The sequence below is a fragment of the Somniosus microcephalus genome, chromosome 14 (genome assembly GCF_052327205.1).
Source record: "Somniosus microcephalus isolate GS21.2 chromosome 14, FLI_Smic_1.0, whole genome shotgun sequence".
Classification (NCBI taxonomy): Eukaryota; Metazoa; Chordata; class Chondrichthyes; order Squaliformes; family Somniosidae; genus Somniosus; species Somniosus microcephalus.
Genome location: NC_141000.1, coordinates 129,131,982 through 129,155,671, shown reverse-complemented (window position 1 = coordinate 129,155,671; position 23,690 = coordinate 129,131,982). Strand labels below are relative to the sequence as shown.

Below are 23,690 nucleotides of genomic sequence, written 5' to 3'. Positions count from 1 at the left end.
GTTGTTGGCATATATATTGAAGCTGACACCCATGCCTGCGGAGAATGTCAGCAAAGAGCAACATGTCGATGAGGAGGGGGTTTACATGAAAGGTGAAGCGCAGGGGTGTTCTGCCTGGCCAATATTTATCCCTCAAGTCAAGATCAAGTGCAGTGTTCATGTGAACTGGAGTCAGAAGATAATTGGACCAGGAAGCACTGACTTATTTCATTCCCAATATTAACGTTTTACATTCTGACTTTACTTTTATGTATCTCCATTTTTAATTCCAGTGCACAGATTTATAATGGAAACTGCCTATACTTTTTATTAATTTATTCACAGGAGGTGGGCGTCACTGGCAAGGCCAGCATTTATTGCCCATCCCTAATTGTCCTCGAGAAGGTGGTGGTGAGCCTCCTTCTTGGACCGCTGCAGTCCGTGTGTTGAAGGTGCTCCCACAGCGCTGTTAGGGAGGGAGGGAGGGAAATCTGAAAGTGGTGGTGTTCCCACTCATCATCTGCCCACGTCCTTCTATGTAAACTTGTCACAGTGTAATGGCACCATCCTGCATTTGGTGGTGCGGCAGCTACACTGGGAACAGAGTGTAGTTACAGCTCGGCGAGTTTCCATTTGCTGTTTCTGCTCGAGGAATGTAGAAGAAAAATTGACAGACAGGGCTTGCAGACACAAAGTTTCTAACACATAGATTCTAAATATTTTTATCTTGGATACTTATATGGAGATAGTGCGCAACACAATTCAGACGCAAACTATGGTACTTTGCTAAGATTTCTTACATTAAAACACAACTACACTTCAAAAAAGTACTTCATTGACTGTAAAGCGCTTTGGGATGTCCGATGGTCCTGAAAGGCACTGTAGAAATGCAAGTCTTTTTCCTTTCTTAGAATTTCCAAGGTGTGGAAATAAATCAGTTGGCAGATTTCAGCGTGTGAAAGAGTTTTGAAAGTTGAAATGTTGTGTTTAAAAATTAAAACTTAATTTTTTTTTTTACCCTTCCCTTGAAAGAGACAAATTGAACACTGCTTGTATCACACCCCCAGCTCCCTTTTTAAATTAAAGATGGTCTCCTGAGGCCGTGAAGATCAAGGGAACTTTCTTTGGTGTGTAGCCTGTATGTGTATGCTATGATGTGATCACTGTTCAAGAGCACTACAAAAGTATGAATGGTTACTTTGTGGCGACATGCCACCACTGGACATAATCCGCTCACGGCGGCACGGACAGTTTAAGCAGACGCCCCCAGCCGGGGGCCCTTTCCTCCAGCAACTTGTTTCCCGCAGGGACAGGCTGCCGGGAGCACTTCCTGTCTGGGGAGTATTTAAGTGGATGCGCGGGCTTTTCCAGTTTCTCTTTGCCATGAGGTAGAATAAAAGCAGTTGTGTTTTACTAGCTCTGGTCTTGACTCCCACGTTTGCCGCGGTATCTCAACACTGGTGACCCCGACGCTCAGGACGAATCCGAAGCTAGCATGGCGGAAACAAACGCAGTCACGGTAAAACTACCGGACTTTTGGGAGAACCTGGCCGAAGCCTGGTTTGTTCAAGCTGAGTCCAGATTCCGGCTGAAACACATTACAGTCGACGCCACAAAGTACGACTACCTCGTCTCCTCTCTCACCTACGCCACAGTCCCCAAGGTACGAACATCTGAAGGCTACGCTTCTTAAAAAATTTCAAACGTCCTCTTACCAGCGCAACTGCCAACTCCTTGACCTCCCCGGCCTTGGTGACGCTTCACCCTCGGATCTGCTTTCCCACATGCTGTCCCTCTCGGACGACAAAAACACCGGCGCCCTCTTTCGCACGCTTTTCATTCGGCAGCTCCCCGCCAGCATCCGCCCGCTCATTGTGGAGTCTGGTTCCACGGACCTGAATGACATAGCCGAAAAGGCCGATCGGCTGCTCTCTGCACAGTCCGCTCGCGACGTCGTGCCCGACCTCACGGCAACGACCACGCGGGCTTCCCGGCCCACTAGGCCCGACCGCCCTACCGCTCCGGGTCACTGCTACTACCACACCCCTTTTGGCGCTCGGGCCCAACGCTGCACGCCACCGTGTACTTTCAAACCCCCCCCCCCGCACCGGCCCCCGCGATGGCCGCGGGGCAAAAGGGGCCCCTACTGTACGTCACCGACGACAGAACCAACCGCCGATTTCTGTGCGACACAGGGGCCCAGCACAGCATCACCCCCGCCTCCGCCCTCGAAATCCAACGCGGCACATGGGGTATCACGCTGGCCGCAGCCAATGGCTCTGACATCCGCACATATGGCACCCGCATGGTCACACTCGACCTCGCGGGCCGCCGCTACCGCTGGGAGTTCCTCACAGCCAAGGTCCTCTGCCCACTCATCGGCGCCGACTTCCTACGCGCCCACGGTCTCCTTGTCGACATTCCGAGGCACCGCCTCGTCGACATCAACACTATGGCCCCCATCCCCGGCGCATTCACCCCAACCCGTTCGGCCGGCCTGACGACCTACTGCCTCGCCAGAGCCACGGACGACTACTCGGCACTCCTAGCCGAGTTTCCCGCCCTCACTAACCTGACCTTTTCGGCCAAAGCCGCCAAACACGGTGTGTAGCACGATATCCCCACCACTGGCCCCCCAGTTTCTGCCCACGCCCGCAGACTCAACCCGGCCAAGCTGGAAATCGTGCGGGCCGAGTTCACCACCATGGAACAACTCGGCATCATCCGCCGCTCCAGCAGCCCTTGGGCCTCGCCCCTCCACATCGCCCCCAAGCCCGGCGGAGGCTGGCGCCCTTGCGGGGACTACTGCCGCCTCAACGACGCCACCACCCCTGACCGATACCCGGTGCCACACATCCAGGACTTCTCGGCCCGACTGGCCGGACGAACCGTCTTTTCCAAGGTCGACCTGGTGCGCGGTTACCACCAAGTCCCCGTACACCCCGCGGACATCCCCAAAACGGCCGTCATCACCCCATTCGGCCTGTTCGAGTTCCTGAGGATGCCCTTCGGCCTCAAGAATGCAGCCCAGGCTTTCCTGCGCCTTATGGACTCAGTCCTCCGGGACCTGAACTTCCTATTCGTCTATCTAGACGACATTCTCGTGGCCAGCTCCTCCAAACAGGAACACCTTCGCATCCTGTTCGGGCGCCTAGCCCAACACGGGCTCATCCTCAGCCCGGCGAAGTGCCAATTCGGCCTAACCGAGATCGATTTTCTCGGTCACCACATCACCCCTGCTGGGGCCGTCCCCCTGCCCAACAAGGTGCAGGCCGTCCAGCAATTCCCCCGCCCCACAATCGTCAAGGGCCTCCAGGAGTTCCTCGGGATGGTGAACTTCTACAACAGGTTCATCCCCAGAGCTGCAGCCCTCATGAAGCCCCTATACGACTCCCTCCGAGGTAAATCCGGCAAGATGGATGTAGCCTGGACCACTGACACGTCAGCCGCCTTCGACGCCACCAAAAACGCGCTCGCCAACGCCACCCTGCTCGCGCACCTGAGGGCCGACGCCCGGGTCGCGCTCACCACCGACGCCTCCGACCACGCGGTCAGTGCCGTGTTCGAGCAGTGGGTCAATGGCGCGTGGCAGCCACTTGCCTTCTACAGCCGCCAACTGCGCCCCCCGGAGGTCAAATACTCCACTTTCAACCGCGAGCTTCTCGCGCTCCACCTGTCGGTCCGCCATTTCAGGTTCCTCCTGGAAGGCCGCCCCTTCACCGCGTACGTGGACCACAAGCCGCTCACATACGCGATGGCCAAGCACACCGAACCCTGGTCCGCTAGGCAGCAACGCCAGCTCGCGGCCGTGTCCGAGTTTACTACGGACATCCAGCACGTCTCCGGTAGAGACAACGTTGTCGCCGACTGCCTTTCCCGTCCCGCCATCTGCGCGAATCACCTCGCGGTCGACTACGCGCAACTAGCAGCGGCCCAGCTAACGGACCCAGACCTCCTCTCGGCGGCTACCAGCCTGCCAGGGCTACGCTTAGCCAAGGTCGCGCACGGGCCCGAAGCCACGGCAGTCACTTACGACGTCTCACTCGGCCAACCCAGGCCGGTCGTCCCTGCAACCTGGCGCCGCCGCATCTTCGACGCGCTCCACGGGCTCTCCCACCCGGGTTCCCGCGCATCCGTCAAACTCCTCTCCCAGCGCTTCGTCTGGCGCGGCCTCAGCCAAGATGTTTGGACTTGGGCCACCTCCTGCTTCGCCTGCCAATGGGCTAACGTACAGCTGCACACAAAAGCACCCCTGGGAGACTTCGAGGTACCCAGCCGCCGCTTCGACCACGTACACGTCGACATCGTCGGTCCTCTGCCGCCATCGCAAGGCCAAACTTATCTCCTCACGATGGTCGACCGCTACACACGCTGGCCTGAGGCAGTGCCGCTGACCTCCACCACCACAGCCGACATCGCCAGGGCGTTCGTTAACACCTGGGTTGCGAGGTTCGGCGTACCGGCCGACATAACCTCTGACAGAGGCGCCCAGTTCACCTCCGAACTCTGGACGGCCCCAGCACGCAACCTCGGGGTGACGCTCCACCGAACCACGGCGTACCACCCGCAGGCCAACGGGCTTTGTGAACGCTTCCACAGGTCACTCAAGGCCTCACTCCGCGCCGGCCCGCAGGACAGTACCTGGACTGACCGCCTACCGTGGGTGCTACTAGGCCTACGCACCACGGTCAAGGAAGACCTCCAGTCCTCGGCAGCGGAGTTAGTCTACGGACAACCGCTGCGCGTCCCAGGCGAATTCCTTCCGGAGGCTACCACCCCTTGGTCGGCCGAACAGCAGCGGCTCAACTCTTTCTCTGCCGTTCAGCAGTTCGCCCCACTTCCGGTCAACCGACACGGCGAACTCGCACCTCACGTCCCGCCAAATTTACAGCAGGCGCGCTTCGTCTTCGTGCGACACAACGCGCACCGCGGGCCCCTGCGACCCCCGTACGAGGTACTACAAACCGGGGACAAGGTCTTCAAGCTGCGACTCGGCGACAGGGTCGACACAGTCTCCATCGACCGGCTCAAACCAGCACACACAGAACCAGGGGAACAGGTCCCCGTGGCCCGGCCTCCAACTGGAGGCCGTCCCGCCAGCAAGCCAGCACAGCCGGCGGCGAACCGCCCGGCCCCACCAACTAGACCGGCGACCACTCAGAGCCGCTGCGGCAGAACCATCAGACCACCGTCACGACTCGTCCACTCCTCCTAAGCGGATTCTGGGGGGAGCTCTGTGGCGACACGCCACCACTGGACATAATCCGCTCACGGCGGCATGGACAGTTTAAGCAGACGCCCCCAGCCGGGGGCCCTTTCCTCCAGCAACTTCTTTCCCGCAGGGACAGGCTGCCGGGAACACTTCCTGTCTGGGGAGTATTTAAGTGGATGCGCGGGCTTTTCCAGTTTCTCTTTGCCATGAGGTAGAATAAAAGCAGTTGTGTTTTACTAGCTCTGGCCTCGACTCCCACGTTTGCCGCGGTATCTCAACAACTTAAAGTGTAAAGTGAACCCGATTGTCCTTGAGCTAGGAGTACAGATGCACTCGCTGTATTTAGTCACAGCTCCTCCATGACAGTGGTAGTTTTCTACCAACTGTTGTCTTCTGTAATTAAGCTGCCTTTCTAAAGTAATTCATGTTGACTCACTTTGTGAGCGGGAAGACATGACTTGTATCTGAAGATGAATTGAAACATCCCCGTCGTTCTTTGTCTCTTTTATAACAGTGCTTTTTTTTGTAACAAATGAATTAAAGCTGCTTTGAATTTTTTGTTTGTTATGACTGGCAGATGTACAGGGGAGAAAAATCATGAAAGTTAGAGCCATAAGGTTGTTTGTAAAGTGGCAGGTGAGGTAAGAATGAAATCTAAATGCTGATGTTTGGTGAAAGGAGCAGCACACACTGGCTGTTCGCTGCGAACTGAAACCCAGCCTAGACTGAGGGGATCAAAGTCATCTGATGGTTGTAAGGGTTTCTAACGTGGAATAAGTTTGGCTTATCTTAGCCCAGTACGTAGCACGAAACTGCCCTTAATTTGAAAGAAAGAAAGAACTTACATTTATATAGCTCCTTTCACGACCTTGGGACGTCCCAAAGCACTTTACAGCCAATGAAGTGGAGTCACTGTTGTGATGTAGGAAACACGGCAGCCAATTTACACACAGCAAGATCCCACAAACAGCAATGTGATAATGACCAACGAATCTGTTTTTGAAAACGTTGGTTGAGGAATAACTATTGTCCCTGCTCTTTGAATAGCGCCATGAGATCTTTTACGTCCACCTGAGAGGGCAGACGGGGCCTCAGTTTACTGTCTCAACTGAAAGACGGCCCCTCCGACAGTGCAGCACTCCCGCAGTACTGCCCCTCTGACAGTCCAGTGCTCCCTCAGTACTGCCACTCCGACAGTGCACCACTCCCTCAGTACTGCCCCTCCAACAGTGCAGCACTCCCTCAGTACAGCCCCTCTAACAGTGCAGCACTCCTCAGTACTGCCCCTCCGACAGTGCAGCACTCCCTCAGTACTGCCCCTCCGACAGTGCAGCACTCCCTCAGTACAGCCCCTCTAACAGTGCAGCACTCCTCAGTACTGCCCCTCCGACAGTGCAGCACTCCCTCAGTACTGCCCCTCCGACAGCGCAGCACTCCCTCAGTACTGCCTCTCCAACAGTGCACCACTCCCTCAGTACTGCCCCTGTGACAGTCCAGTGCTCCCTCAGTACTGCCGCTCCGACAGGGCACCGCTCCCTCAGTACTGCCCCTCCAACAGTGCAGCACTCCCTCAGTACTGCCCCTCCGACAGTGCAGCACTCCCTCAGTACTGCCCCTCCGACAGTCCAGCGCTCCCTCAGTACTGCCCCTCTGACAGTGCAGCACTCCCTCAGTACTGCCCCTCCGACAGTCCAGCGCTCCCTCAGTACTGTCCCTCCGACAGTCCAGTGCTCCCTCAGTACTGACCCTTCGACGGTGCAGCGCTCCCTCAGTACTGCCCCTCCGACAGTGCGGCACTCCACGGTACTGCCCCTCCGACAGTGCGGCACGCCACGGTACTGCCCCTCCGACAGTGCAACTTGCCCTGTCATCTTCAAAGATTTGTGTATATGGACCACCAGGTTTCTTTGTTCCTGCACCCCCTTTTAAGATTGTACCATTTAGCTTATATTGCGCCTCCTCATTCTTCCTTCCAAAATGCATCACTTCACACTTCATGGCACACAATGTTGGGATGTTGACGTTGTGCACTGGAGGCAGGGCAGGTGGGTAAAATTCTTGGCTTCTGAGTACTCGTGAGGGCAATGGTTCCTCTGGGGAGTACCGCCAGAGCCAAGTTCATGTCACCACGGGTGGATCAGATGTACGGGGGGTGGGGAGGAGGAAGATAGGGAAAACAATAGTGGTAGGGGTTTCGATAGGGGAACAGACAGGCGTTTCTGCGGCCGCAGATATGGCTCCAGGATGATATGTTGCCTCCCCGGTGCCAGGGTTAAGGATGTCACCGAGCGGCTGCATTACATTCTGAGGGTGGAGGGTGAACAGCCAGAGGTCGTGGTCCGTATCGGTACCAATGACAGGTAGAAAGAGGGATGAGGTCCTGCAGGCAGATTTCAGGGAGCTAGGAAAGAGATTAAAAAGTAGGACCTCCAAGGTGCTCTGGTGCCACGTGTGAGTGAGTATAGAAATAGGAAAATGAATGTGTGGCTGGAGAGATAGAAACATAGAAGATAGGAGCAGGAGTAGGCCATTCGGCCCCTCGAGCCTGCTCCGCCATTCAATACGATCATGGCTGATCATCCAAATTCAGTACCCTGTCCCTGCTTTCTCCCCCTACCCCTAGATGGTGCAGGAGGGGGGGCTTCAGATTCCTGGGCCATTGGGACTGGTTCTGGGGGAGGTGGGACCTGTACAGGCTGGACGGGTTGCACCTCAACAGGGCCGAAAACAATATCCTCGCAGGGAGGTTTGCTTGTGCTGTTGGGGAGGGTTTAAACTAAGTTGGCAGGGGGGTGGACACCAGGATGTAACATTAGAAAGGTGAAACAAAGGTTCCAAAGGATTGGGAGAGACAGATAGCACTAAAGTAAGAAATAGTAAGTTATTAGGTGGGGTCAGACTAAGAAAGAATACAAGAAGGTCGAAGACAGGTTTACAGTGCATGTGTGTGAACGCACGAAGCATAGTAAATAAGGTTGGTGAGCTGCAGACGCAGATAGCCACACGGGAACATGATGATGTGGCAATAACGGAGACCTGGCTCAAAAACAGCAGGATTGGATACTAAATATTCTTGGACTTAAGATGTTCAGGAAAGATAGGGAAGGAAAGATAGGAGGTGGTGTGGCAGTATTGGTTAAGGAGAATGTTACAGTGCTGGAAAGGGAGGATGTCCGGGAGGGGTCAAGGACAGAATCTATATGGTTAGAGTTAAGAAATAATCGAGGTGCCATTACACTACTGGGTGTATTCTATAGACACCAAATAGTGGGAAAGATATGGAGGAGCAAATTTGCAGAGAAATTACAGAGAGGTGCAAGAACTATAGAGTAGTGATAATGGGGGAATTCAACTATCCTAATATAGACTGGGATAGTAATAGTGTTAAGGGCAGAGAGGGGAAAGAATTTCTGAAGTGTTCAGGAGAACTTTCTTGATCAGTATGTTTCCGGCCCAACGAGGGAGGAGGCATTGCTGGATCTGGTTCTGGGGAATGAGGTGGGTCAAGTGGAGCAAGTGACAGTAGGAGAATATTTAGGGAACAGTGATCATAGTATCATAAGGTTTAGACTAGCTATGGAAATGGACAGGGAGCAATCTAGAGTGAAAATACTTAATTGGAGGAAGGCCAATTTCAGTGGGATGAGAACGGATCTGGCCCGGGTAAACTGGAATCAAAGATTGGCAGGCAAAACTAGTGGAACAATGGGCTGCCTTTAAAGAGTAAATAGTTCGGGTACAGTCAAGGTACATCCCCACGAAGGGGAAAGGTAGGACAACTAAAGTCAGAGCTCCCTGGATGACGAAAGAGATAGAGAGTGAGATGAAGCAGAAAAAGAGCGCGTATGACAGATGTCAGGTTGAGAATAATCTGAGAATCAGGCTAAATATCGAAAGTTCAGAGGAGAAGTGAAAAAGAAAATAAGAGGGGCAAAGAGAGGGTATGAGAATAGAATGGCAGCTAACATTAAAAGGGAATCCAAAAGTCTTCTATATGCATATAAATAGTAAAAGGGTAGTAAGAGAAGGGTTGGGGCTGATTTGGGACCAAAAAGGAGACCTACGCATGGAGGCAGAGGATATGGGTACTTTACATCTGAATTCACCAAGGAAGAAGATACTTCCATAGATATAGTGAAGGAGGAGGTAGAGGAGATACAGGATGGGATAAAAATTGCTAGAGGAGGTGCTAGAAAGGCTGGCTATACTTAAAGTTGATAAGTCACCAGGACCAGATGGGAAGCAGCCTAGGACGCTCTCTAACTTCTACCGCTGCACTATAGAGAGCATCCTGACAAACTGTATCACGGTATGGTACGGCAGCTGTAGCTCCCATGACAGGAAAGCCCTGCAGCGCGTAGTCAAAACTGCCCAACGCATTACCGGCACCTGGCTACCGACCATAGAACATATATATCAGAAACGCTGCCTACGGAGGGCACGGTCCATCATCAAAGACCCTACCCACCCCAGCCACAGTCTGTTCGCCCTCCTACCATCTGCAAGACGCTACAGATGCATTCGCACCCGTGCGACCAGATTTAGGAACAGCTTCTTTCCCAGGGCTGTCATCCTACTGAACTCCACAAATAAACACTAAAGCCTGCACATCTGCCGATGCACTTTATTATGGTCATATTTATGCTAATATATATGTACAAATGTATGTTGAAATGTTTAAGTATCCTAATCCAAATTGTACTCTCTCGGGAGCCGCAAGCCTACATTTCGTTGTACTGCACTTGTGCACTAACAATGACAATAAAAAGTTGATTTGATTTGATTTGAGGGAAACGAAGGAAGAAATCGCGGAGGTACAGGCCTTAATCTTCCAATCCTCCTTAGAAATGGGGGTGGTGCCAGAGGACTGGAGAATTGCAAATGTTACACCCTTGTTCAAAAAAGGGTGTAAAGATAAACCCAGCAACTACAGGCCAGTCAGTTTAACCTCGGTAGTGGGGAAGCTTTTAGAAACAATAATCAGGGACAAAATTAACAGTCATTTGGACAAGTGTGGATTAATTAAGGGAAGCCAGCACAGATTTGTTAAAGGCAAATTATGTTTAACTAACTTGATTGAGTTTTTTGATACATATTAATGACTTGGATGTGGTTGTACAGGGCTCAATTTCAAAATTTGCAGATGACACAAAACTTGGAAGAACAGTGAACAGTGAGGAGGATAGTGATAGACTTCAAGAGGACATAGACAGGCTGGTGGAATGGGCGGACACGTGGCAGATGAAATTTAATGCAGAAAGTGCGAAGTGATACATTTTGGTAGGAAGAATGAAGAGAGGCAATATAAACTAAATGGTACAATTCTAAAGGTGGTGCATGAACAGAGAGACCTGGGGGGTATATGTGCACAAATTGTTGAAGGTGGCAGGGCAGGTTGAGAAAGCAGTTAAAAAAGCTTACGGGATCCTGGGCTTCATAAATAGAGGCAGAGAGTACAAAAGTGTGGAAATTATGATGAACCTGTTTAAAACACTGATTCGGCCTCAACTGGAGTATTGTGTCCAATTCTGGACACCACTTTAGGAAGGATGTGAAGGCCTTAGAGAGGGTGCAGAAAAGATTTACGAGAATGGTTCCAGGGATGAGGGACTTCAGTTACATTGATAGACTGGAGAAGCTGGGGTTGTTCTCCTTGGAGCAGAGAAGGTTGAGAGGAGATTTGATAGAGGTGCTCAAAATCATGAGGGGTCTGGACAGAGTAGATAGAGAGAAACTGTTCCCATTGGCAGAAGGGTCGAGAAGCGCAGGGCTCCGGGGAAAGGGTGGGGGAGTGGGACTCGCTGAAGTGCTCTTGCAGAGAGCCGGCACGGGCTCGACGGGCCGAATGGCCACCTTCTGTGCTGTAACCATTCTATGATTTATGAAACAGAGTGTCGGACGTTTTACTGTAAATGGAACTGATTTTATTTGTTTGCAGCGCAAGCACCCTCGTCCCCCGAGACCCAGGAGCATAAGAATCTACGAAGCACATGTTGGAATTGCATCGCCCGAGGGAAAAATCGCTTCCTACAAGAACTTCACACAAAATATGCTGGTCAGAATCAAGAATCTTGGTAAGCTATTGCAGAGAAATGGGCAGTTGCTCCATCAGAACCTTTCCTGAAGATTTGAAGAGGCACAGATAATCTGAGCCCCAGTAAGTTGTTTCCATAACCACACTTTCTCCTGTTGGAGGCATAGACGAGCTCAGAAGAAGGACAGGTGACAACACTTTTACAAAGAATTACATAGAATATACAGCACAGAAACAGGCCATTCGGCCCAACTAGTCTGAGCTGGTATCTATACTCCACACGAGCCTCCTCCCATTCCCCCTACCTCATCTCAGCCTTTCAGCATATCTTTCTATTCCCCTTTCTCTCACGTACTCGTCTTGATTCCTTTTGAAAGCATCTAAGCTATTTCGCCTCAACCACTTCCTGTGATAGTGAGTTCCACAGTCTAACCACTTTGAGTAAAGACATTTCTTATTTTTCTGTTGGATTTATTAGTAACTATCTTTTATTTATGGCCCCTTGTTTTGGATTCTCCCACAAGTGGAAACATTCTCGCTGCATCTACCCTGTCCGTTCATAATTTTAAAGACCTCTTATCAGATGATCTCGAAGTCTTCTCTTTTCTAAAGAAAGTAGCCCCATCCTGGTCCATTTTCCCCAAAAGCTGTAATCTCGCAGTTCTGGTACCATCCTTATAAAACTTTTTTGTACTTTCTCCAGTGCTTTTATAGTATGGAGACCAGCACTATGCACGGTACTCTTAAGTGTGGCCTGACCGGAGTCCTATACAAGTTCTAACATAATTTCACTATTTTTGAATTCTAGGAAGTTTAATCGCGCTTGCCATTATTAATGCGTAAATCATCCAGCAAGGAAGAGATAACCTGTAAATTGCAAATCGGCACAAGTTGCTGGATGATTTGTGCCTCTCCGCTGTTAAACTCGTGAAAACAGCATCTTGCCCTCAACCTCCACGGGAGTTTCAAGATATTGGGGCATTTGCACATTAACTGCCAATTAAACTCGCTGCCGAAAGTTAGGACTGGTACTTAACAGCACAAGTACCCTTTTAATGACGAGATTTATGTTCCTGCAATGCCACTCAACCTCTCTGGCCCAGAAAGGGAACAATTAAAACTGGAGTCTCATTCTTCAGGTAGTAAATTGTTGTTGCCGATTTTTAATTTGCTTGAAGACGTTCTTTAAAACTTACCTCTTTAACCAAGCTTTTGGTCACCTGTCCTAATATCTCCTTATGTGGCTCGGTGTCAAATTTTGTTTGATAATCGCTCCTGTGAAGCGCCTTGGGATGTTTTACTACATTAAAGGCGCTGTATAAATGCAAGTTGTTGTTGCAGCAAGGAAGGGAAGTGGGTGGCCATCCATTTGGGTAGGAGGAGTAGGCAGGCAGGGCACTGATCTGCTGAGTGTTGAACAGACAGCCCACGATTCAGTACTTTAACAACTTGGGAGGACAACCATAAGCAAAAGTCATAGTCATAGAGTTATACAGCACAGAAAGAGGCCTGTCCACGCCGGCCCTCAAGCCCTGTCTAATCTAATCCCATTTTCCAGCATTTGGTCCGTAGCCTTGTATGCTATGGCGTTTCAAGTGCTCATCCAAATGCTTCTTGAATGTTGAGGGTTCCTGCCTCTACCACCCTTTCAGGCAGTGAGTTCCAGATTCCAACCACCCTCTGGGTGAAAAAGTTTTCCCTCAAATCCCCTCTAAACCTCCTGCCCCTTACCTTGAATCTATGCCCCCTGGTTATTGACCCCTCTACTAAGGGGAAAAGTTCCTTTCTGCGCCCCTCATAATTTTGTACACCTCATTCAGGTCCCCCTTCAGCCTTCTCTGCTCCAAGGAAAACAACCCCAGCCTGTCCAGTCTTTCTTCATAGCTGAAGCGCTCCAGCCCAGGTAACATCCTGGTGAATCTCCTCTGCACCCTCTCCAATGCAATCACATCCTTCCTGTAGTGTGGCGACCAGAACTGCACACAGTATTCTAGCTGTGGCCTTACCAGCGTTTTGTACAGCTCCATCATAACCTCCCTGCTCTTGCCTTCATTAGCCGAGGCATAGAATATAAGTATCCCATATGCCTTTTTAACCACCTTATCCACCTGTTCTGCTGCCTTCAGGGATCTATGTACATGCACACCAAGGTCCCTCTGATCCTCTGTCTTTCCTAGGGTCTTACCATTCATTGTGTATTCCCTTGCCTTGTTAGTCCATCCAAAATGCAGCACCTCACACTTTTCAGGGTTAAATTCCATTTGCCACTGTTCTGCCCATCTGACCAGCCCATCTATATCGTCCTGAGGCTTCCCGCCTCGCTATTTACCACCCCACCAATTTTTGTGTCATCTGCGAACTTACTGATCATACCTTTTTTACATTCACATCCAAATCATTAATGTAGACCACAAACAGCAAGGGACCCAGCACCGACCCCTGCGGTACCCCACTGGACACAGGCTTCCAGTCACAAAAACAACCTTCCACCATCACCCTCTGCCTTCTGCCACTAAGCCAGTTTTGGATCCAGTGTGCCAAGGCACCCTGGACCCCATGGGCTCTTACCTTCCTGACCAGACTCCTATGCGGGACTTTATCAAAAGCCTGACTGAAATCCATGTAAACCACATCCACTGCACTACCCTCATCCACACACCTAGTCACCCCCTTGAAAAATTCAATCAAATTGGTCAGACATGATCTTCCCTTGACAAAGCCATGCTGGCTGTCCCTAATTAATCCCTGCCTCTCCAAGTGGAGACCAATTCTGTCCCTCAGAATTTTTTCCAATAATTTCCCTACCACTGATGTTAGGCTCACTGGCCTGTAATTCCCTGGTTTATCCCTACTACCCTTCTTGAATAATGGTACTACGTTAGCTGTTCTCCAATCCTCTGGCACATCCCCTGTGGCCAGAGAGGTTCTGAAAATTTGTGTCAGAGCCCCTGCAATCTCCTCCTTTGCCTCACATAGTAGCCTGGGATACATCTTGTCCGAGCCTGGGGATTTATCTACTTTTAAGCCTGCTAAAACCGCTAGTACCTCCTCCCTCTCGATGCTAATATTATCAAGTATATCACAGTTCCCCTGCCCGATTTCTATGTCCACATCGTCCTTCTCCATAGTGAACACAGATGCAAAAAATCACGACACGGCACTGCGGAGAAAACTGCTGCTAAAGGAGGGGGGTAGAGGTACGGTGAAGGGCAGTAATAGAGATTCCACAATCGGGGAAATTGGCAGGTATTTCTGTAGCCGCAACCAAAAGTCCTGAATGGCGTGTTACTTCTCAGGAGCCAGGCTAGGGGATATCACAGAGCGGTGCAAAGATGTGGGGGAAGGGGAACAGCCAGAAGTCATTAGTTCACGTTGGAAGCAATGGCAGATAAAGAAAGAGAATTGAGATCCGACAAGAGTGTCTTTCTGGAATTAGAGGTAGATTGAAGAGCAGGACCTTAAGGCTACTAATCTCAGGATTACTCCTTGTGCCGCACACGCGCACACTCTCACACGCACTCTTACACGCACACTCTCTCTCTCTCTCGCGCACACTGTCTCGCGCACGACACACACACTGCCACACTCACACACTGCCTCACACACACACTGCCTCACACGCGCACTGCCTCACACGCGCACTGCCTCACACGCGCACTGCCTCACACGCACACTGCCTCACACGCACACTGCCTCACTTGCACACTGCCTCACTTGCACACTGCCTCACACGCACACTGCCTCACACGCACACTGCCTCACACGCACACTGCCTCACACGCACACTGCCTCACACGCACACTGCCTCACTCGCACACTGCCTCACTCGCACACTGCCTCACACGCACACTGCCTCACACACACACTGCCACACTCACACACTGCCTCACACACACTGCCACACTCACACACTGCCTCACACTCACACTGCCTCACACGCACACTGCCACACTCGCACACTGCCTCACACGCACACTGCCTCACACGCACACTGCCTCACACGCACACTGCCTCACACGCACACTGCCTCACACGCACACTGCCTCACACACACTGCCACACTCACACACTGCCTCACACTCACACTGCCTCACACGCACACTGCCACACTCGCACACTGCCTCACACGCACACTGCCTCACACGCACACTGCCTCACACGCACACTGCCTCACACGCACACTGCCTCACACACACTGCCACACTCACACACTGCCTCACACTCACACTGCCTCACACGCACACTGCCACACTCACACGCACACTGCCACACTCGCACACTGCCTCACACGCACACTGCCTCACACGCACACTGCCTCACACGCACACTGCCTCACACGCACACTGCCACACACGCACACTGCCTCACACGCACACTGCCTCACACGCACACTGCCTCACACGCACACTGCCTCACACGCACACTGCCACACACGCACACTGCCACACACACACACTGCCTCACACACACTGCCACACTCACACACTGCCTCACACTCACACACTGCCTCACACGCACACTGCCTCACACTCACACTGCCTCACACGCACACTGCCTCACACACACACTGCCACGCGCTGCCTCACGCTGCCACACGCGCGCGCGCGCACACACACACCAGATGAAGGAAGGTTAAGGAAGGTAAATGCTTGGCAGAAGGGTTCAGATTCCTGGGACATTGGGACCAGTTCTGTGACAGAAGTAACTTGTACAGGATTGACGGGCACCAATGCATAGTTGGAGGATCACAAACTATCTTGAAGATTCTGGTGGTATCCACTATTTACATAACGAACAAGAAAACAAAAGCAACACACACACAGCAATTAAGGCAACAATTTTTCCATGATCCAACAGCTCTATGAATTTAAAACAAATAAAATGCATTTTTTTTCATCAAAACAGACTTTATCACCACTTTAAAACTACGGTAATTGCCCCGCAAACTGCAGTACCTTATATTTCAAGCCAACAAATCTATTCATTTAAAAATCTTTTATGCAGTTGCCAAGCAATCCATCAGCATGATATTATCTCAGGGAAGGTAGAAAGAGGCGCGTGGCTCTCTGAATAATGAGGAACTTCATTATGCTGAACCATATGCTTCTGCTCTGACTTCAAATAAAAAGCAGCAATTGTCCAGATGCACAACAATTAAACTGCAAGGATATCACCACAATTCCTAACAAGCGGAAATTAAAGGATGTAAACAGTGCTAAACTCCTCTGCCAGTTCGGATTTTGCTTATGAAACTTGCATGAGGTACGGTTCTTCTTTATTGCGCCATTACACCAAGTCCAGCATTTTTAATCTGTTTATCTTTGAATTGTCATACTTTTGTTTAATTATGATGCACAACATCCACAATCACACAATAAGAAAATGGAGAGAGCTGGTGGGGGTGGGGGGGTTATTAGCCGAGGCATAGAATATAAGAGCAGGGAGGTTATGCTTGAACTGTATAAAACACTAGTTAGGCTGCAGCTAGAGTACTGCGTGCAGTTCTGGTCACCACAGTACAGGAAGGATGTGATCGCACTGGAGAGGGTGCAGAGGAGATTTACGAGGATTTTGCCTGGACTGGAGAATTTTAGTTATGAGGAAAGATTAGATAGGCTGGGTTTGTTTTCCTTGGAACAGGGGAGGCTGAGGGGAGACCTAATTGAGGTGTATAAAATTATGAGGGGCCTAGATAGAGTGGATAGGAAGGACCTGGTGTGTACAGGGTGCTGGTGAGACCATATCTGGAGTACTGCATGCAGTTTTGGTCTCCTTATTTATTTATTTATTGGAGGCAGTTCAGAGAAGGTTCACGAGGTTGATTCCTGGGATGAAGGGGTTGTCTTACGAAGAAAGGTTGAGCAGGTCGGGCCTAAACTCGTTGGAGTTTAGAAGAATGAGAGGTGATCTTAGTGAATCATCTAAGATTCTGAGGGGGATTGACAGGGTGGATGCAGGGAGGATGTTTCCCCTCGTGGGGGAATCTAGACCTAGGGGGTATAGTTTCAGAATAAGGGGGCACCCATTTAAAATGGAGATGAGGAGGAATTCCTTCTCTGAGGGTGGTGGATCTTTAGAATTCTCTACCCCAGAGAGCTGTGGAGGCGGAGTCAGTGAATATATTCAAGGCGGAGATAGACAGACATTTGAGCAACAGGGGAGTCGAGGGTTATGGGGAGCGGGCGGGAAAGTGGAGTTGAGACCAAGATCAGATCAGCCATGATCTTATTGAATGGCAGAGCAGGCTCGAGGGGCCAAACATATTTCTTATGTTCTTATGACCTATTTCCCCTTACCAGGGAGGTCAATAACCAGGGGACATAGATTTCCAGTAATTGATAGAAGGATTAGAGGGGAGTTGAGGAGAATTTTTTTCACCCAGAGGGTGGTGGGGGTCTGGAACTCACTGCCTGAAAGGGTGGTAGAGGCAGAAACCCTCATCACATTTTTAAGTACTTGGATATGCACTTGAAGAGCCGTAACCTACAGGGCTACGAACCAAGAGCTGGAAAGTGGGATTAGGCTGGAGAGCTCTTTTGACCGGCACAGACATGATGGGCCGAATGCCCTCCCTCTGTGCTGTGAATTTTTATGATTCCATGAAATAACAAGACTCCTACAGCAGATCAGAGGCCATCTATCAATATAATAAAAGCTAAAAAAAACTTGCTTCACAGATATTCATTTCCAAGACTGACGCAACACGTTAAAACTTCTCAATCAGCCCGTATGTGGTGCATGTGGAAGTGGAACCCCAGTAGTGGATCAAGTATGCAACTAGCTGGGGGAAAAAAATAAATGAATTCAAATGGGATTCCATCTACTTGGGGATGTGTGAAGAGGCACGACTCCATGTTTGCACGACATTCATGACAGTACGGAGTTAGGGACAGGGACAGTCTTGCCCATGGCTATGAAGGTGTCCACAACATTACAGTTTTTTTTTAACATGACCACATCTTTCCAAGCCACTGTCGGTAACGGTCTTCAGTCCATCGATCCATAAAACAAGTGGAGAAGCCTCGTTTTCCAGGGAACACGTTTTCTTCACTTTCCCTGTGGAAAGGAGCCAACAGCACGGGAGTGTGCAGCATTTTTACCAGGCGGCGGGCTTTCCAAAACTGCAGGGACTCACTGATAAGTGCATAACAATTAGGAGCAGTAGACCATAAGGCCCCTCAATCCTGCTCTGCCATTCAATATGATCATGGCTCATCTCCACTATCCTGGACTATCCCCATATCCCTTGATTCCCTTAATATTCAAAAATCTATCGATCTCTGTCTTGAATATACTCAACGACTGAGCCTCCACAGCCCTCTGGGGTAGAGAATTCCAAAGATTCACCGCCCTCCGAGTGAAGAAATTCCTCCTCATCTCAGTCCTAAATGGCCGACCCCTTATCCTGAGATTGTGACCCCTGGTTCTAGACTCCCCAGCCAGGGGAAACATCCTCCCTGCATCTACCCTGTCAAGCCCTGTAAAAATTTTGTATGTTTCAATGCGATCACCTCTCATTCTTCTAAACTCTAGAGAATGTAGGACAAGTCTACTCAATCTCTCCTCATAGGACAATCCCCCCATCCCAGGAATCAGTCTGGTGAACCTTCGTTGCACTCCCTCTATGGCAAGTATATCCTTCCTTAGGTAAGGAGACCAAAACTGTACACAATACTCCAGGTGTGGTCTCGCCAGGGCCCTATATTATTGCAGCAAGACTTCTTCACTCTTATACTCTAATCCCTTTGAAATAAAGGCCAACATACCATTTGCTTTGCTAATTGCTTGCTGTACCTGCATATTAATTTTGCGATTCTTGTACAAGGACACCCAGGTCTCCCTGAGTACTGATGATGTATGTGTGGTCATAGGGTCCGAAGCAACAATCCCATGGGTTGAATGAATAAAAAAGGGTTTTATTCCATTAATTTGTCAGACCACAACAACATTACCATAAGGTTCAACAGGAATGGGGTTGCATGCTAAAGAAAAGCAACTGCCGTGGTGTTTTTCTAGTCTCTAGTTTAGGGTCTTAAATGCATTGATTTCTATTCTCTGATGATGTAGTTTTGTTTTCAAATCCCTTCATGGCCTCGCCCCGACGCATCTCTGTAACCTGTTCCAGTCCTACAGTCCTCCAAGATCTCTGCGCTCCTCCAATTCTGGCCGCTTGCACGTCACGATTTTCATTGCTCCACCATTGGTGGCCGTGCCTTCAGCTATCTCGGCCCTAAGCTCTGGAATTCCCTCCCTAAACCTCTCTACCTCTCTCTCCCTTCTCCTTTAAGATGCTGTTTGATGGGCCAGTGTAGAGGGAGCTTTACTCTGTATCTAACCCGTGCTGTACCTGCCCTGCGAGTGTTTGATGGGACAGTGTAGAGGGAGCTTTACTCTGTATCTAACCCGTGCTGTACCTGCCCTGGGAGTGTTTGATGGGACAGTGTAGAGGGAGCTTTACTCTGTATCTAACCCGTGCTGTACCTGCCCTGGGAGTGTTTGATGGGACAGTGTAGAGGGAGCTTTACTCTGTATCTAACCCGTGCTGTACCTGCCCTGGGAGTGTTTGATGGGACAGTGTAGAGCGAGCTTTACTCTGTATCTAAACTATGCTGTACCTGCCCTGGGAGTGTTTGATGGGACAGTGTAGAGGGAACTTTACTCTGTATCTAACCCGTGCTGTACCTGCCCTGGGAGTGTTTGATGGGACAGTGTAGAGGGAGCTTTACTCTGTATCTAACCCGTGCTGTACCTGCCCTGGGAGTGTTTGATGGGACAGTGTAGAGGGAGCTTTACTCTGTATCTAACCTGTGCTGTACCTGCCCTGGGAGTGTTTGATGGGACAGTGTAGAGGGAACTTTACTCTGTATCTAACCCGTGCTGTACCTGCCCTGGGAGTGTTTGATGGGACAGTGTAGAGGGAGCTTTACTCTGTATCTAACCCGTGCTGTACCTGCCCTGGGAGTGTTTGATGGGACAGTGTAGAGAGAGCTTTACTCTATCTAACCCGTGCTGTACCTGCCCTGGGAGTGTTTGATGGGACAGTGTAGAGGGAGCTTTACTCTGTATCTAACCTGTGCTGTACCTGCCCTGGGAGTGTTTGATGGGACAGTGTAGAGGGAGCTTTACTCTGTATCTAACCCGTGCTGTACCTGCCCTGGGAGTGTTTGATGGGACAGTGTAGAGGGAGCTTTACTCTGTATCTAACCTGTGCTGTACCTACCCTGGGAGTGTTTGATGGGACAGTGTAGAGGGAGCTTTACTCTGTATCTAACCCGTGCTGTACCTGCCCTGGGAGTGTTTGATGGGACAGTGTAGAGAGAGCTTTACTCTATCTAACCCGTGCTGTACCTGCCCTGGGAGTGTTTGATGGGACAGTGTAGAGGGAGCTTTACTCTGTATCTAACCCGTGCTGTACCTGCCCTGGCAGTGTTTGATGGGACAGTGTAGAGGGAGCTTTACTCTGTATCTAACCTGTGCTGTACCTGCCCTGGGAGTGTTTGATGGGACAGTGTAGAGAGAGCTTTACTCTGTATCTAACCCGTGATGTACCTGCCCTGGGAGTGTTTGATGGGACAGTGTAAAGGGAGCTTTACTCTGTATCTAACCTGTGCTGTACCTGCCCTGGGAGTGTTTGATGGGACAGTGTAGAGGGAGCTTTACTCTGTATCTAACCTGTGCTGTACCTGCCCTGGGAGTGTTTGATGGGATAGTGTAGAGGGAGCTTTACTCTGTATCTAACCCGTGCTGTACCTGCCCTGGGAGTGTTTGATGGGACAGTGTAGAGGGAGCTTTACTCTGTATCTAACCCGTGCTGTACCTGCCCTGGGAGTGTTTGATGGGACAGTGTAGAGGGAGCTTTACTCTGTATCTAATCCGTGCTGTACCTGCCCTGGGAGTGTTTGATGGGACAGTGTAGAGGGAGCTTTACTCTGTATCTAACCCGTGCTGTACCTGCCCTGGGAGTGTTTGATGGGACAGTGTAGAGGGAGCTTTACTCTGTATCTAACCCGTGCTGTACCTGCCCTGGGAGTGTTTGATGGGACAGTGTAGAGGGAGCTTTACTCTGTATCTAACCCGTGCTGTACCTGCCCTGGGAGTGTTTGATGGGACAGTGTAGAGGGAGCTTTACTCTGTATCTAACCCGTGCTGTACCTGCCCTGGGAGTGTTTGATGGGACAGTGTAGAGGGAACTTTACACTGTATCTAATCCGTGCTGTACCTGCCCTGGGAGTGTTTGATGGGACAGTGTAGAGGGAACTTTACACTGTATCTAATCCGTGCTGTGTGTGCCTGTTGCTGACACTGGGTTCCAGAAATGCGAAGTGTTCCATTTGCCCAGCACTGACATCCCTCACCTTGATATGCAGAAAATGCTCAAAAAATCTAATGAAAAAGCCAAGCTGATCATCTCTTCCCCTCACCCATTAAAATAGAAGAGCCTGCACCTTGCTGTCAGGTAACGTCACCAAACTAATTGGGAGAAGGGGGAAAACTCTGAGAAGAAGAAAAATGAACAACTAACTCATGCCATTCCAAATTTTACTGCGAATGCAATTTCTCCCCCCTCCCCAGAGGACAATTCTGCATCGACTTGGTACAATCTAAGGAGCAGCTTGTAAACGACATGCAGGTCTCTGCCTAGTAGTGTAATGTGAGCACCAGCCCAACTTCACATCAGACGTACAGATTATGCCTAGCTTTCAAGATACATAAATTATGGTACGAGATAAGTAATCTAAGTTATTCCTTCCAAAGCATCACACAATCGGCAGTCAGTAATTCATGGACTTATTTAGAATCTCAATGGAGACGCACTAAAAGTGAAGCTGCCAGCAAGAGAAAACTGGGAAAATCCTGCTGATGCCAAAGGAAATTAATAGCAGTCAAAGGATTCTCCTCAATATGTCACTGAATGGCTGGGTAAACAGCCAGAGGTCGTGGTCCATATCGATATCAACAACATAGATAAAAAGAGGGATGAGGTCCTGCAGGCAGATTTTAGGGAGCAAGAAAAGAGATTAAAAAGCAGGACTTCAAAGGTAGTAATCTCCGGATTACTCCCGGTGCCACGAGCTAGTGTGTATAGAAATAGGAGGATAGAGTGCGTGGCTGGAGAGATGGTGCAGGAGGGAGGGCTTCAGATTCCTGGGCCATTGGGGCCGGTTCTGGGGGAGGTGGGACGTGTTCAAGCCGGACGGGTTGCACCTCAACAGAGCCGGGACCAATGTCCTCGCAGGGGGGGGGTTTGCTAGTGCTGTTGGGGAGGGTTTAAACTAATTTGGCAAAGGGATGGGCACCAGGATGTAGCATTAGAAAGCAGAAACAAGGTGCACAAAGGATTGGAAGAGACAGATAGCACTAGAGTAAGAAATAGTACGGTATTAGGTGGGGTCAGTCTAAGAGAGAATACAATAAGGTCTAAGACAGGTTTACAATGTGTGTGTGTGTAAACGCACGAAGCGGGGTAAATCAGGTTGGTCAGCTGCAGGAACAAATAGCCACATGGGAATATGATGTGGCAATAACGGAGACCTGGCTCAAAAAAGGACAGGATTGGGTATTAAATATTCCTGAATATAAGGTGTTCAAGAAAGATAGAGAAGGAAAAAAAGGAGGTGGGGTGGCAGTATTGATTAATGAGAATATTACAGTGCTGGGGAGGGAGGATGTCCTGGATGGGTCAAGGACAGAATCGATTTGGTTAGAGTTGAGAAATAATAGAGGTGCCATTACACTACTAGGTGTATTCTATAGACCACCAACTAGTGGGAAAGATATAGAGGAGCAACTTTGCAGGGAACATAAGAACATAAGAAACAGGAGCAGGAGTAGGCCAATCGGCCCCTCGAGCCTGCTCCGCCATTCAATAAGATCATGGCTGATCTGATCCTAACCGCCAATCTACTATCACAGAACCATCTCCTGAATCTAACAGAATTAGACACACGAATTAGGAGCAGGATCAGGCTACACGGCCCCTGGGCCCGCTCCGCTACCCACAGGGCCAAGACCGATCCGAACCTAGACTCATGTCCAAATTCCTGCCCGCTCCCCGTAACCCTTAATTCCCTTTACTTCTAGGAAACTGTCTATTTCTGTTTTAAATTTATGTAATGATGTAGCTTCTACAGCTTTTTGGGGCAGCATATTCCATGGACCTACCACCCTCTGAGTGAAGTAGTTCCTCCTCATCTCAGTTTTGAAAGAGCAGCCCCTTATTCTAAGACTATGCCCCCTAGTTCTAGTTTCACCCATCACCGGGAACATCTTCCCTGCATCCACCCGATCCGACCCCTTCACAATCTTATATGTTTCAATAAGATCGCCTCTCATTCTTCTGAACTCCAATGAGTAGAGTCCCAATCTACTCAACCTCTCCTCATATGTCCATCCCCTCATCCCCGGGATTAACCGAGTGAACCTTCTTTGTACTGACTCGAGAGCAAGTATGCCCTTTCTTAAGTA

General features: G+C 50.1%; 1 protein-coding gene across 2 annotated transcripts in view; it reads left to right on the top strand.

The window, feature by feature from the left end:
• Positions 1–23,690, top strand: part of gbe1b (glucan (1,4-alpha-), branching enzyme 1b) — a 474,062-nt gene that overhangs the window by 200,490 nt on the left and 249,882 nt on the right. For both annotated transcript variants that reach the window (XM_086007319.1, XM_086007318.1), the window contains exon 5: positions 11,130–11,265. In XM_086007319.1, the coding sequence (XP_085863445.1) occupies positions 11,130–11,265 (136 nt within the window). The remainder of the gene's footprint in view (positions 1–11,129; positions 11,266–23,690) is intronic.